Source organism: Staurois parvus, unplaced genomic scaffold (genome assembly GCF_062004578.1).
Source record: "Staurois parvus isolate SC_StPar_1 unplaced genomic scaffold, SC_StPar_1.0 ptg000522l, whole genome shotgun sequence".
NCBI classification, from domain to species: Eukaryota; Metazoa; Chordata; class Amphibia; order Anura; family Ranidae; genus Staurois; species Staurois parvus.
This window is the reverse complement of record NW_028318318.1, coordinates 1749153-1763788: the sequence shown is the minus strand read 5'-3', so window position 1 is coordinate 1763788 and position 14636 is coordinate 1749153. Positions and strand designations below refer to the sequence as shown.

At 46.8% G+C, this 14636-nt stretch overlaps 1 protein-coding gene across 7 annotated transcripts in view; it reads left to right on the top strand.

Annotated features, from left to right (window-relative positions):
• The window catches only part of HIBCH (3-hydroxyisobutyryl-CoA hydrolase), a 638488-nt gene that overhangs the window by 560591 nt on the left and 63261 nt on the right, over positions 1-14636 (top strand). For 6 of the 7 annotated variants that reach the window (XM_089690215.1, XM_089690217.1, XM_089690214.1 and 3 more), the window contains one exon: positions 13485-13604. The exons of the other annotated variant lie outside the window; for it this stretch is intronic. In XM_089690215.1, the coding sequence (XP_089546341.1) occupies positions 13485-13604 (120 nt within the window). The remainder of the gene's footprint in view (positions 1-13484; positions 13605-14636) is intronic. 7 annotated transcript variants of the gene reach the window in all.

Sequence of the window (14636 nt, the reverse complement as noted above, 5' to 3'; positions counted from 1 at the left end):
CTTAGATGATGCTATGTACTTCTAAGTCTTCATTAAGGCCATTTGGTACCATAGAACTACATTTATAAATCCAAAAGGTTTCCCTTTTACATAGGCGGGCTAGCCTCTGATTGTCGGTATATACCCTTAGGAATATGTTCTATGGCCATCACTTCTAAGACACTAAAATTCTTGTTATGATGGTATAGGAAATGCCTTGGAACACTATGTTTATCACATCCATCTTTTATGAGCATTCTAGGTTCACCAATACGTTTGCGTAGAGGACGTATTGTGCGGCCCACATACAGCAATTTGCATGGACATGTTAATACATAGACCACATGGTCTGTGGCGCAAGTGATAAAATGACAAATATCATAAGTGGTACCTTTAGAATCAATGATATGTGATTTTCCATGAGTAATAAATTGACATGTAAAGCAACCCTTCTTTTTACTTTTGTAAATAGCAACTCTGCTGCCAAAATAGGAGCAAATATTATGTTTATTATGAGAAGACGTGGAGAGTTTGCTGGGGGCTAAAATGTTCTTAAGAGTACAGGCTTTTCTAAATGTCACTTGTGGAGCATATGGAAGACTAGGTGCCAAGCGGGAATCCAGTTGCAATATGTGCCAATGTTTGTGTATTATCTTGGTGATGTTGCGGTGTGCCATATTATAGCCAGTGACAAACCTAATAGAGTTTGACTGGTCCTGGGCACGTGTTTTTGTGGTAACTGCGTTCTTGCCGTGTTTAGTGAAAGCCTCATTAATGAGTGTCGGGGGGTAGCCTTTTTCCCAGAACTTGGTGGACAAACAGGTGCCCAATTCTTTGTAATCACTGGGTTTTGAACAATTTCTTTTTAATCGTTGGAATTTGCCACTCGGGATGTTGTTTTTCCACGCCAGGTGGTGACAACTTGAATAATGAAAGTATGAGTTACCACTAGTGTGTTTAGTGTAGTTGGTGGTATGGATAATATCACCATCAAATGATAAAACTAAATCTAAAAAGATTATATTATTTGGATCAAACACGTGAGTAAATGATAATCCAAACGTGATGGAATTACAATGTACTACAAAAGGTAAAAAAAAGTATCAAGAGCACCATCACAGTAAAATGATGCCATCCATATATCTTCCAAAGAAGACGATATGTTGGGCAAAAGGGTTGTTGGACCATATAAATTCTTTCTCCCAAAGGCCCATCGTTAGGTTGGCATAGCAGGGAGCAAAATTTACCCCCATTGCTGTGCCATTAATCTGCAAATAAAATTGATCTAAAAACGTAAAATAGTTGTGATGTAAACAAAAATCTGTGCAATCAATAATAAAACCAGCTTGAACAGAATTCATGTGGGCATCTGATAATAAAAAGTGCTGAAGGGCAGACAGGCCCACTTTGTGGGGGGTGGACTTGTAAAGTGAGGACACATCCAGTGAAGCCCAATGGTAAAGGCAGTGTCGACCAATGTTTTGAGTGCTTTTTGGTAAACAGGTAGAGGGTCTTCTTTCAATATATGATAAGTACTTGAGTCAGACAGGAGACGAGCGGACTCTTTTATGTAGTCTGAGGTTTGTTGAACCACTAGGCTGCCACCCTTGTCCGCTTGTCTAATAGTAATGCTTTTATTGAGCTCTAAGTTTTTCAGGGCTTTTTGTTCTGAACTGGTCAAGTTCCAGCTGGCTGAAGGGACATCACATTAAGTAAGGAGATCCCTACAAAATACCTGGTAGAAAGTTTCAATATAGGGTCCCTTAGATTGTACTGGGTAAAACGTAGATTTTGGTCTAAAATGGTGTGTATAGTGTCAGGATTATATTCAACATCAGAACAGATGTAAGAGGAGAGATTAAAAATATTTATTGTGCTGGCAGGTTCAGTTGTTCTATTCTCTCTTTCTTTTTTTGCCTGATGTCGTTTGCCGCTACGTCTGCCTCGTCTAGCTTTCTTTTTTCTTTTGGAGTTCCCATTGGGAGGGTCTCTAAAAAAACAGGGGATGGGGTGCTGATGTTATTATCAATGGATGTTGGAATTGTGGTACCACTTATCATAATGGAATCCAAATCTTTAGCGAGTGGGCTGTAGCGATTATGAGTAGGTATGGAAAAGGTTACCAGATCGGTCTGTGATATTCTGTAAGAGATGTAAGAGGAGAGATTAAAAAATTTTAATCTCTCCTCTTACATCTATTCTGATGTCAAGTTATCCTTACTTCAAAAGGGTCTAAGTTTTTCATCTGCAATAGGCCCTGTGATGGGCGCGGCGTCAGACCCCAGCCCTTCTCACCAAACTCGTGACCAAAGGACTAGCCAATCTAAAACCGCGATGTCACATGCGTAACTGTCAGGCTCCGCCCAACGGGATCTCTAGTGGTCCACGGCACGGGGTTTCCCAGGACGCGGAGTCTAAGTCCCAGTCTGCCTTTTCACCAGGGCCCCTGATGGTGGGGATGGACTTGGTGCAAGACTGAAACCAGGTCGCGTTCCTGGGCACCCCCGGCGGTGGCAGAGGGGTCCCGCTGAGGGTATGTGCCCGGGTTGAGCCTGCTGTGAAGGGGACGACAGATCCCGATCCGAGCGGGATGGATGGGACGACAGATCCCGATCCGAGCGGGATGGATTGGATGACAGATCCCGATCCGAGCGGGATGGATGGGCGACTGTCAGGAGTAAGCGAGGTCAGACTAGGCGGGTCGGTATTGTGCGGGCAGCGTGGTACAGGGGGAGTAAGCTGAGAATGGTCGGGGTCACAAGCCAGGTTCAGCAGGTAGCGGGCAGCGTGGTACCGAGGGTCAGGCAGAAGTATGGTCAGGAACGAGCCGGGGTCAGAGCAGGAGAAGGTCAGCGTAAAACAGAACAGGCAGAGTTTGGCAACAAGGAAACGTACTTACAGGACAGGAAACAAGACCTTGCGGCAACTTGAGATGCACAGGGCAGCTTTAAATAGAGCACTCTGCTCTCCCATTGGTGCGGCCGCGATCGCTACTGTGCTGGGACGGATCGGCAGTCTGCGCATGCGCGCGCCGCCGAGGACCCGGGATCCCTGACATTGCCCCCCCCCCTACGGGCAACCTCCGGATGCCCAACCGACCCCTACTCAACGGCTGGTTCTGAAAAAATTCCCGCACAAGCCTTGGGGCGTGCACATTTTGGGCCGGCTCCCATGAATTTTCCTCCGCCCCATATCCTTTCCATTTAACCAGAAACTGAGTTTGGCCTCCCCTCTTCCTACAATCTAAGATAGCTTCAACTTCAAATTCCTCCTCCCCATCCACGTTTACTGCCTCCGGTGGTTTAGACCTTCGATCCGGGAAGGGGTCTGGAGTTGCTGGTTTCAACAGGGACACATGGAAGACCGGATGAACCTTCATAGACTCGGGCAGTGCCAGCTCGTATGCTACCTCGTTGATCTTACGTTTGACCCGAAAAGGCCCCAAGAATTTGGGAGCCAATTTCTTCGAAGGGCAGGACATTTTTAAATTTGCGGTGGACAACCAAACCTGGTCCTCTGGCCGCAAACTCAATTCCCCTCTTCTTTTCCTATCAAATGCCCTCTTATTGTCACCCTGGGCCTTTGCCATTGCTTCCTGCAATACCTTGCTATTGGTTGACAAAAAGGTCAACATATCCTGCGTGGCTGGGACTGCGACCTCCGGAATCAGATCTGGCAGGAATACAGGGTGGAACCCATAGTTCGCGAAAAACGGGGACTGTCTAGTAGCAGAGTGACTTGCATTGTTGTATGCGAATTCCGCAAGCGGCAGGAGAGTAAACCAGTCATCTTGGAGGAAGGTGGTATAGCACCTGAGGTACTGCTCTAGGGTCTGGTTTGTACGCTTCGCCTGGCCATTGGTCTGTGGGTGATAAGCTGAGGAGAACGATAACTTAATTCCCAGGGTTTCACATAGAGCTTTCCAGAACCTGGACGTAAACTGAACCCCTCTGTCAGATACAATATCCCTGGGAATTCCGTGGAGTCTTACCACTTCCTTAATAAACACACGTGCTGTCTCAAGAGCTGTAGGTGTGTCCTTTAGAGGTACAAAATGGGCCATTTTGGACAGGCGGTCTACAATCACGAAGATTGTTGTGTGGTCCTGAGAGGGTGGAAGTTCCACGATAAAGTCAATGGAAATCATGGTCCATGGCCTGTCGGGTATGGGTAATGGGCGCAAGAGACCCCAAGCTTTATTCCTAGTGGGTTTGTTTCTCTGACAAATGGGACAGGTCTTTATATAGGTTTCGCACTCTCTGGCCATATTAGGCCACCAGAAAGTACGCTGCAGCAGCTCCAAGGTCTTACGTACCCCAAAGTGCCCGGCCAGCGGGTGATCGTGGCAGTATCCTAATACCAATGTACGGGCCTCCTCAGGGACCACAATCTGATCCTCCTTCCAGAAAAGTCCCTCCCTATTTAGTAAGGGGACACCGGGTGGACCTTGCATTCCTACGGACGCGGTCTGCAGTTGGGAATGGAGCACCGATTGGAGGACTAGGAAATTTCCTGGGGACAGGATAGTGTCTGGCTTGGGATTCCCTTCGGGATCCCCAAAGATGCGGGAGAGCGCGTCTGGTTTTGTGTTCTTAGACCCTGGCCTATAGGTTATATGGAAAAAGAACCGTGAAAAGAACAGCGCCCACCTGGCTTGACGTGGCCTCAGACGTTTAGCTGTCCTCAGATATTCTAGGTTCTTATGATCCGTAAAAATCAATATTGGGTGTACCGCCCCTTCTAACAAGTATCTCCATTCCTCTAGTGCCACCTTGATCGCCAAGAGCTCCCGATCCCCGATATCATAATTCCTTTCCGCAGGAGTTAGTTTCCTGGAGAAGAAAGCCACCGGGTGCCTGAGCTCTTTGATGCCCTTCCTCTGGGACAGGATCGCCCCGACCGCATTCTCGGATGCGTCCACCTCCAAGATATATGGCAAGGACGAATCAGGGTAGCTCAAAATAGGAGCTGCCGTAAACAATTCCTTTAAGGCTTCGAAAGCCCTCTGTGCCTCAGGTGTCCACTGGAAGCGAACCCCCTGCCTGGTCAGCTGGGTGATAGGGGACACTAGGCCCGAAAAGTTCTTAATGAACTTTCTGTAAAAGTTCGCGAAGCCGATAAAGCGTTGGACCGCTTTCTTATCGGTGGGGGCTGCCCAATCTAAGATGGCTGAAACCTTTTGGGGATCCATGGCTATTCCCGTGGGAGAGATGGTTAGACCCAGAAACGAAATACTACTCTGTTCAAAACAGCACTTGTCTGCCTTGGCATATAAGCTGTGTTGGCGGAGCCGTTCTAACACGCGCCTCACGTGACCCCTATGGTCCTCCAAGGTTGGGGAAAAGATAAGGATATCGTCTAGGTATACGATGACGAAGATATCCAGGTAGTCCCTGAACACATCGTTTATGAAATGCTGGAAGGTGGCAGGGGCGTTGCATAGGCCGAAGGGCATAACCAAATATTCAAAGTGTCCGAATCTGGTACGGAATGCTGTCTTCCACTCGTCCCCCTCTCTGATACGAACTAAATTATAGGCCCCTCTCAAGTCTAGTTTAGTGAAGACAGATGCTGACTTCAGCCTCTGAAAAAGTTCGGGGACTAGTGGTAGCGGGTAACGGTTCTTTACTGTGACTTTATTCAAGTCCCGGTAATCTACGCAGGGCCGGAGGGACTTGTCCTTTTTTTCCACAAAGAAAATGCCCGCCCCGGCTGGTGACGTGGAGGGTCTAATAAACCCCTTATGGAGGTTTTCATCAATATATTCTTTTAGTACCCCTAACTCCCGTTCGGATAAGGGGAATATCCGCCCAAATGGGATTTCCGACCCTGGGAGGAGATCAATTGGGCAGTCATAAGCTCGGTGCGGGGGGAGAGTGTCCGCCCCCCGTTTGCTAAACACATCCAGAAAACTATGGTAGACTGAAGGAATGACTTGCGCCAGCTCCGCATCTGTCTCTAGACACAACAAAGTCGGCGGAGTCGGGGAGATCTTAGGGAGGCAATGCTGCTGGCAGTATGTGGAGAGGAACTGGATAGAACCCGCCTTCCAGTCCATCTGGGGATTATGGGCTCGTAACCATGGGAGCCCCAAAATAATTGGAAATAATGGGGATGCTATGGCGTCCAAACGAAGGAGTTCTTCATGATGGGTCGATACGGTAGTACGGATAGGTGGGGTCTCGTGGTCCACCACCCCTGACTTAATACGTGATCCATCTGCTAGAAAAATATTCAATCCCACCTCCTTGGTTTGTAGGGGAATTTGTTGCTGAACTGCAAAGTCTAAATCTATGAAGCAACTACACGCCCCAGAATCCACAATTGCCGTGGTCACCACTGTTCTCCCCGGCAGCTGAAGTGACACAGGTACCGCTAGATAACTAGTGTTGCCCACACTGTTAGAAGTGACCGTAGAGAAAACAGCGGAACACTTACCCCTCTTGGCTGGACAGGTACGTACCACATGGCCTGCTCCCCCACAGTAGAGGCAGAGATGGTTGGTAAGACGCCTCTGGCGTTCCTCAGGTGTAAGTGTCGGCCGTATCCTTCCCGATGGCCCGGTCTCGGGTGTATCCATAGCATCCTGATTCTGGCTTGCTGGCTGCAACTGGGTTGAAGCCTGAGGGGGTGTTCCAGTTGGTCCTTGTCCTTGGTTGCACCTTTCCTGCCTGCGCTCCCGCAACCGGCGGTCAATTCGAATAGTCAAAGCTATTAAGGCCTCCAAAGTGCTAGGTATGTCTATTCGGGCCAATTCGTCCTTCAGGGATTCAGCTAACCCTACGCGGAACTGGTGGTACAGAGCCGCCTCGTTCCATTGGCTGTCACTACGCCAACGCCTGAATTCGGCGGCATAGTCCTCCACTGTCCGGTGACCCTGCCTGAGTGTATATAGGGCCCTCTCGGCCGTTGCGGTGCGCAGCGGGTCGTCATACAAGAGGGCCATAGCCTCAAAAAATACTGTCACTGACTTCAATAGTGGGTCTCGATTCTCTCGGAGCTGGTGGGCCCAGTCTTGGGGTCCCCCCTCTAGTAGGGAAATAATGAACCCTACCCTCACCGATTCGGAGAAAAAGGTCCGAGGCTGGAGGTCAAAGTATAGCTGACAGGAGTTACGAAAGGCCCTGAATCTACTTCGGTCTCCAGAAAAACGTTCCGGTGTGGGGACACGGGGTTCTGGTGCGGCTAACAACCCCCGTGTCTCCCTAGTGGGTTCCCCAGACCCCCTGGTAGAGGTAGCTAAGGTCTGCATGCGACTGTCCAATTCCGTATAACCCTCCTGTAGGCCCCTAAGTCCCAGTGTAAGGGTCTCCATCTGTTGGCAGATGTCGTCCAGAGGGGAAGTTCCCCTTCCAGGCTCAGTCATGGCCGCAAGGTACTGTCAGGCTCCGCCCAACGGGATCTCTAGTGGTCCACGGCACGGGGTTTCCCAGGGCACGGAGTCTAAGTCCCAGTCTGCCTTTTCACCAGGGCCCCTGATGGTGGGGATGGACTTGGTACAAGACTGAAACCAGGTCGCGTTCCTGGGCACCCCCGGTGGTGGCAGAGGGGTCCCGCTGAGGGTATGTGCCCGGGTTGAGCCTGCTGTGAAGGGGACGACAGATCCCGATCCGAGCGGGATGGATGGGACGACAGATCCCGGTCCGAGCGGGATGGATGGGATGACAGATCCCGATCCGAGCGGGATGGATGGGCGACTGTCAGGAGTAGGCGAGGTCAGACTAGCCGGGTCGGTATTGTGCGGGCAGCGTGGTACAGGGGGAGTAAGCGGAGAATGGTCGGGGTCACAAGCCAGGTTCAGCAGGTAGCGGGCAGCGTGGTACCGAGGGTCAGGCAGAAGTATGGTCAGGAACGAGCCGGGGTCAGAGCAGGAGAAGGTCAGCGTAAAACAGAACAGGCAGAGTTTGGCAACAAGGAAACGTACTTACAGGACAGGAAACAAGACCTTGCGGCAACGTGAGATGCACAGGGCAGCTTTAAATAGAGCGCCCTGCTCTCCCATTGGTGCGGCCGCGATCGATACTGCGCATGCGCGGCCGCCGCCGCAATCACCGAGGACTCTGCGCTCGCCGGCTGGGACGAATCAGCAGTCTGCGCATGCGCACGCCGCCGAGGACCCGGGATCCCTGACAGTAACAATGCCACACCCAGCTGCACCCTGCACACCGATTTTCCAGCTAATTGGACCACAATCGACGTACCGGCAGCCTGAATGCAATTGTTACTGGTTCAGGTTAATTACGCAATGAACCCTTCACACTGCCACCACCTCCTTTTTATACAGAGAAAGAGGAAACTCAGCAATACACTAGGATGATTGGTTAATTGACAGTATACCGCTATCTCTACAGACCGGTTATACAGAGGTTAAACACTCATAGTAGTGCTCGTCAGCGGCAGGGATTCGTAAGTTACATTCAAGAACTATAGAAGCCGTTCAACACTTTCAGAAAGTAAGATTTATTACTAAAAGGTCAAAAAGGGTGCAGTAGAAATATTTACAGAAAAAGATGTAACCAATATATATATATAAATATACAGAGCACAACAGCACAGCAAACAGATAACAGAAAGAAGTTTAGGTAAATAAGTACTTGCCAAATAAATGCCTGGGGTTAAGCAGTTTCAAGTCTGATGAGCTAAAAAGGGATTTCTGGTCTCGCACTTAGTTTCGTTGGTACAGCGCGATTCCCCTTTCTCTCGGTCTGCTAGATGTTCAAAGGCAGATGGTCCGCACTTCTCTGACTCCACACAAAGCATAACAGCTTGTTTTTCTACACAAAATCAACTGGTATTTTCCTACAACGGACAAGCCAATTACCTTATCCTTGGCAAGAGGATTGTACAGACAGCCCCTTAGCAAGATACGCTGAACGCATTCCTGAGGGAAGGGGAATAAGGGGATAACAGTAAGACTTCTTAATGCAGTGAGAGCCGTGCCTGGCTCTTGTATGCACAACTGTGACAGGCCCTAATAAATTTAAATTGTTCCAAGACTTAAATCGGCTTATTTGATCCCTTACAATTAAACAACATTATTCTAATGATCCCCAGCTAGCTACTGAATTACACACTCCACCTATAAATTCTTCTTTTCAAGATGAAGATAAAGAGCTCATTCAGGCTTTAGAGGAACTAGAGTCATTCCCAAGATTTTGAGATCCCCCCTATTTCCCTTGATCCTGACTGTCACAGATCCCCCACACGCCACGCCTACAGCGACTAGCTAACCAAGGCGTGCACGTGCGGCCGTGACTTGGGGTAAGAGGGAATAAAGGGGACTTAACTTTGAATATATAAAACCATATATAAGACCAGCCATGATGTACTTCCACAGCCCGCACTACCTTTTGGCCACCACCAGAGGGAGACTCCACTCCAATCCAGCTGGTCGACCACACACACTGGCAGATACAAATCTTATATACAATCTGGTGCACTGACTAGAATTGAGGAGCAGCCTAGCAATTACACACCTTTCTAGGATTCCTCCAGCTATCCTACAAGCCAGAATCCTGGTGTTAATCACTCTCCCACTGTCCACACACCCCCACACCACACACACTACAAAAGGTAGCCTGCCACCACCCAGCAGTTTATCCGCAGAATGGTCTGCTGAGACACCCCACACACACAGATCTCCGTCTGGCAGATCTCTTACCTTTTACAATCTGCATGCAATTTGCCCACACGCAGTGCAATTGCATTCAGATTGGCAATGAGCTTGACCGAGCATTTAAAGGCACTAAAATACAATACAATACAATCTAATCTCTCCGAAGATAGGAGCCCGTGCTTAAATACACAGAAGTCACTAATTAATTTTAAGATTTATATTCCCAAAAGTGGGCAGTGCATAAAATATGTACAAAATATAAAAAGTTACAGAAATACAAAAAATACAAGAAGACACACAAATGACTATTCACTATAAAATAAAAGTGAATAAAAAACAGAGATAAAACTTTTACCAAGATCTATCCTGGGACTGGAGCAAGTCAGGGAAAAATAGCATACCGTTGGTCGATCGAACCAGCTCCATACGAATTACAATGTCCCAATGCCCGGGTACTCCATTTATGGAGATATGGACGTAGGCGGGACATTAGCTCTTGCTGGATATGGGGACTTTCTCACTGGATATGGGGGACATCTCTTGCTGATATGGGGGATCTCTCTTGCTGGTTATGGGAGATGTCTCTTGCTGGGTATGGGGGATGTTTCTTGGTGGAAAGCTTTGCTGGATATTGGAGATGTCTCTTGCTGGATATCTTTGCTGGATATGGAGATGTCTCTTGCTGGGTATGGGGGATGTTTCTTGGTGGAAAGCTTTGCTGGATATTGTGGATGTCTCTTGCTGGACATCTTTGCTGGATATGGAGATGTCTCTTGCTGGATATGGGGACGTCCCTTTTCTGGATATGGGGATGTCTCTTGCTGGATATGGGAACTAGGGGAGGGGGGAGAGTTCCTGTACCTTTTCTCTGAGAAAAAAGCCCTGCATAGTATGTACTTCTTTTAAAGAAAAAACAAGTTGTGATTTTTTTAAAACTGTTTTGCTCCTTCTATCCTGTCTGGGAGGGAGGGAAAAACTGGAGAAATGCTTCCTCCTGGCTGCAGCAGACTGATGATGACATGTGGTGTTCATTTCTTCTACATGATATTTGTCACTCCTTCAGCAATACATTGATTTTTTTAATGCTGTCTGGAAGGGTAAAAGTGGAGAGGCTGTGCTTGAGAACAGTAGTAAGAGGAAAGTGGTTGGGTTATAAGTTATTATAACATGGGTAGTTGGGAGAAACATCCTAAAATTGGCACTCTCAGTTCAGGGTCAAGCTGTTTCTAGGAAAAGATGTAGCTATCGAAATTCTGTCAAAGTACATTGGAAAATTCTGTGACTTATCAAAATGAATAAATAAGCTATTTACGAAGTGACAAATCTTCTTTATATAATGTTTTAAGCAGTGGTGCACACAGTTGCTGTGAAGTTACTTTTGTATGCATGTGCTATACTGCTATACCATGTGAACTAGGTAAGGTCGGCTATGAAAAAAATGTTTTCATGAATCTATAAAACCACTATGGTTATGTTGTGGTATATCAAAAGCTCCCAAAATCCTCTCTTTAAAATACTATGACATACAGTGCTGCCTTCTTAAAGTGTTACTAAACCCAGGACCCGGCATTCACTATATCTGCTCTCCCACAGTACACAGAACATGGAAATGCAGTTATTTTTGTAAATATAAACTGCTAAATACCTTTTCTCATCAGCAGTTAGAACAGTCTTGTGACTTCTATCAGTGTCCAGCAGAGCACTGGTAAAGCTTGTAGGAGGAGTTTCTTTCTGCTCTAGGAAGCAAAACCCCTGACCTCTGTCTGGACAGTGCTGATTCGCCCTGTGCTGATCACATGCACTCTCCCAAGAAAAAAAAAACCTCTATAGCGCAATCTAAACTGTGCATATGCAGAGTGTCTCCACATGATATGTCTTATCAGGAGGAAAAGAAGGGGAGGAAAGAGAAATCAGGATCAAACAGCATCTTTACAGAATGCAGAGGATTAACCCCCCAGGTTCTACAGTGAGTATAACAAGCATGCTTTACTGCATATACAGACTGATTTTACTGTTGTGGGTTTAGTAACACTTTAAAGGAAAAGTATTGATAAATGCTGTCACATTTATTACAGATAGGAAGGCATAACTATTATGACTCCTCCATATATTTTTTAAACAACACATACTGTACGTACCCTATGTAAATATTAGATAGACCCTCTTTAAATTGTAAATCCCTCGCCAGTCTTATACTCACCTGTCTCCAATCCATCACGTTCTCAGCTGCACAGCCTTTTTTGTGCCACACAGCCACTTGTCAAAATCTTCTCTGCCAGACTACCCACACGTATTGGACTCTGTATTCAATCCTGTGGAGAGTTTGAGTTTGAACCTGCAGGAGAGCATTTGGAAGACAAACACAGAGTTGTCAACCCATAACTGGAAGTGCATAAGCTAGCATCTCCATGTTTATTTTTAAAAGCTGAACATTAAAGATGATTGAACAGGTATGTACTGGTGTTTGAATTATGGGTTAAGGCTAGGTTCACATATGTGTGGCCATGTGGGCCATGATTTGCACGGGCACGAGAGCCCATTCATTTGAATGGACTCCCGTAACCCAGGACACACAGGGAAGAAATCCTTGCACTACTTGGGAAATCGCAGCCTGCACAGCAACTGAGTACGGTTTCAATTTCCAGTACGGACGGCGTACCATTAGAATTATTGGCACCCGCCTGTAGGTTCCTCATTCCTCTGTGTGGATGGTGCGGCTGCAGGTATTTATGCGGGTCCCACAGCAGCACCACTCGCATAGATGTGAACCTATCCTTAAAGTTTTTTTTGTCAATCAAAGCTTAAAAAAAGAAGTATGGGAATTTATTTTAAAAAAAAAATCATACTTTCCTAGGTGGATGCAGCATCGGTCCAATGCTGCATCTGTCCCCCACTGACTCTAAGGGTGAGAACTCAGTGATCACATGACCGCTGAGTTCTCACAGTGGCTCTGTGCAGAGAGTAGTGACTGTCAATCTCCTCTGTCTGCTCTTCCCCCCCCCACACGCTCGCTTGAGTGCTGGGCTATGGAGGGGGAGGGAGTGGCCGGCTCAGGCTCTCTGCGGCTCGCTGAGAGGCTGAGTCAGGTGTCACTCCAGACTCTGGGATGGATCCCTACTTTAAAGTCTGGATCTTTCCCCAGCATGGACCGACTGAGTGACAAAGTGGGCTTTGGCCTGCTGTCAGCTGAAAACGGGTCACAGAAGTGCAGAACGAACTGCACTCCTGTGATCCACAGGCCAAGTACAGCCAAAAGAGATTTGGCTGTACTTCTGCTTTAATCAGCCTTATGCATAAAAGTTCAGGCTCTTCTGATGAGGACTTTCAATACTCCAGTCTACTGTACATGCTGACATGTGAATTAAAAAATTACTGTACATGCTTTTGATTCTTTATTCATCTGAGCTCTTCTGTACTCTCTCTTACAACAACTTATGGCTGCCATAGTGAATGCAAAAGTAACCCTACATGGGGTTAAAAAATTTCTATTTTCCATCTTTGTAAAGGTGTTCTTTGTTCAACATACTTTTGTTTACATTAGAGTGAAGCCTTCAATTTGCCTACAAGGTGTGTGATTGACTTCAAACTTCAGATTGTTTTGTGAAGACAGGCTTCCCAGCAAATTGAAAAGTTGGCAAGCATTATATCAAAACTCGAGATTTCAGTTATCTTTTATGTCATGCCCTCTAGCTCATGGCTGGTGGAGATAATTGCTCAACCATTTCAAATTATCATTCTTATGCACAAAAATTGTGAACTTAGCAGTTATTGTCAAGGAAAACAATAACATAGACTTTTGTGTGTAATTCTAGTGCATTTTGTAAGGTACTCTGTTGTTTTTTGTTATTGTATCCTAACTTTCATTTTACATTTATATTTATTATTACAGACACTTTCTAAAATGTCTCCAACATCTCTAAAAATTACATTCAGACAACTTAAAAATGGCTCTTCCTTAACACTACAAGAGGTACTAACAATGGAGTACAGACTAAGTCAAGCTTGTATGGTAAGACATGTTTTTCATTTAAACCTAAACATTACAGCCATATAGTATTCATTATAGCAAATGTGCCCAATTCAGTGCTCTTTAAGGCCTCCCATACCCACTGATACCCTCCTTCCCTGTGCTCCCCCACAGTTGCATGCCTCCGTTTAAGCCCTTGGAAATACCTGGCATTCCTGGGTATGAGGGAACATAAGACCCGCTGCGCTTCTTTAATGCTATGCAGTATGAAGTCCTAAGTAGTCAATCATGATGACTAAACAATTTCACATTGGGTAGGAGACTTTGTCATTAGCCATATTAACCCTGTGTAGGCCCTGACATTGTCCGACTTGTAAGCCCAAGCTTACACAATGTTTAGATCCTCGGTTCCTCCAGAGATATGGAGCTGTAGGGGAGCATGATGGTAGTGAGTATCGTGTATAGAAAAAGAGCTTTCAAGAGAACCTGTCATTTTTTAATGGTACCGGTCTGAGTCCCTTTAGGCCCACTTCCTTTTGCATTTTTATTTTTCATTCTTCTATGAATCTTATTCTTCTTTATAGGCTCGAGGTTATGGAGAGACAATTAATAAACAAATCGCACCTTATCCACTCACTTGGTTTTCACACTTTTCTTTCGTTTACCCTCTTCTCTTTTCCACTCCTTTACATTCCCCAGTCAAGGGGGGTCCCCTTTTTACTCTCATACACTTCTTCCCCTAAACAGTTTACAACAGGGGACCATACTTATCAAGTGTCGACCAAAGTCACTCACCCTCCTCGTGTCACTCTTCCTCTCGTGACCCGGCTAGGAGCTCTCTTCCACTGTTGTTCGGCTGGGCAATGTGTGTATTTAGGGGGCTCCCAAGTGTATCTTCCACCTTTGTCTCTCCAATCCCCAGTGCCTTTCCTTCACAGACAGGGCTCTGAACAGTGGGCCAATCAGCAGGACCCCGAACAGTAGACCACCAAATATGCCTCCATGTAGTTGGCCAGCGGTCAGGTCTTCGGCTAATAAGCCGGCAGGCAGCTCTCCGGGTAAGGACCGACCACC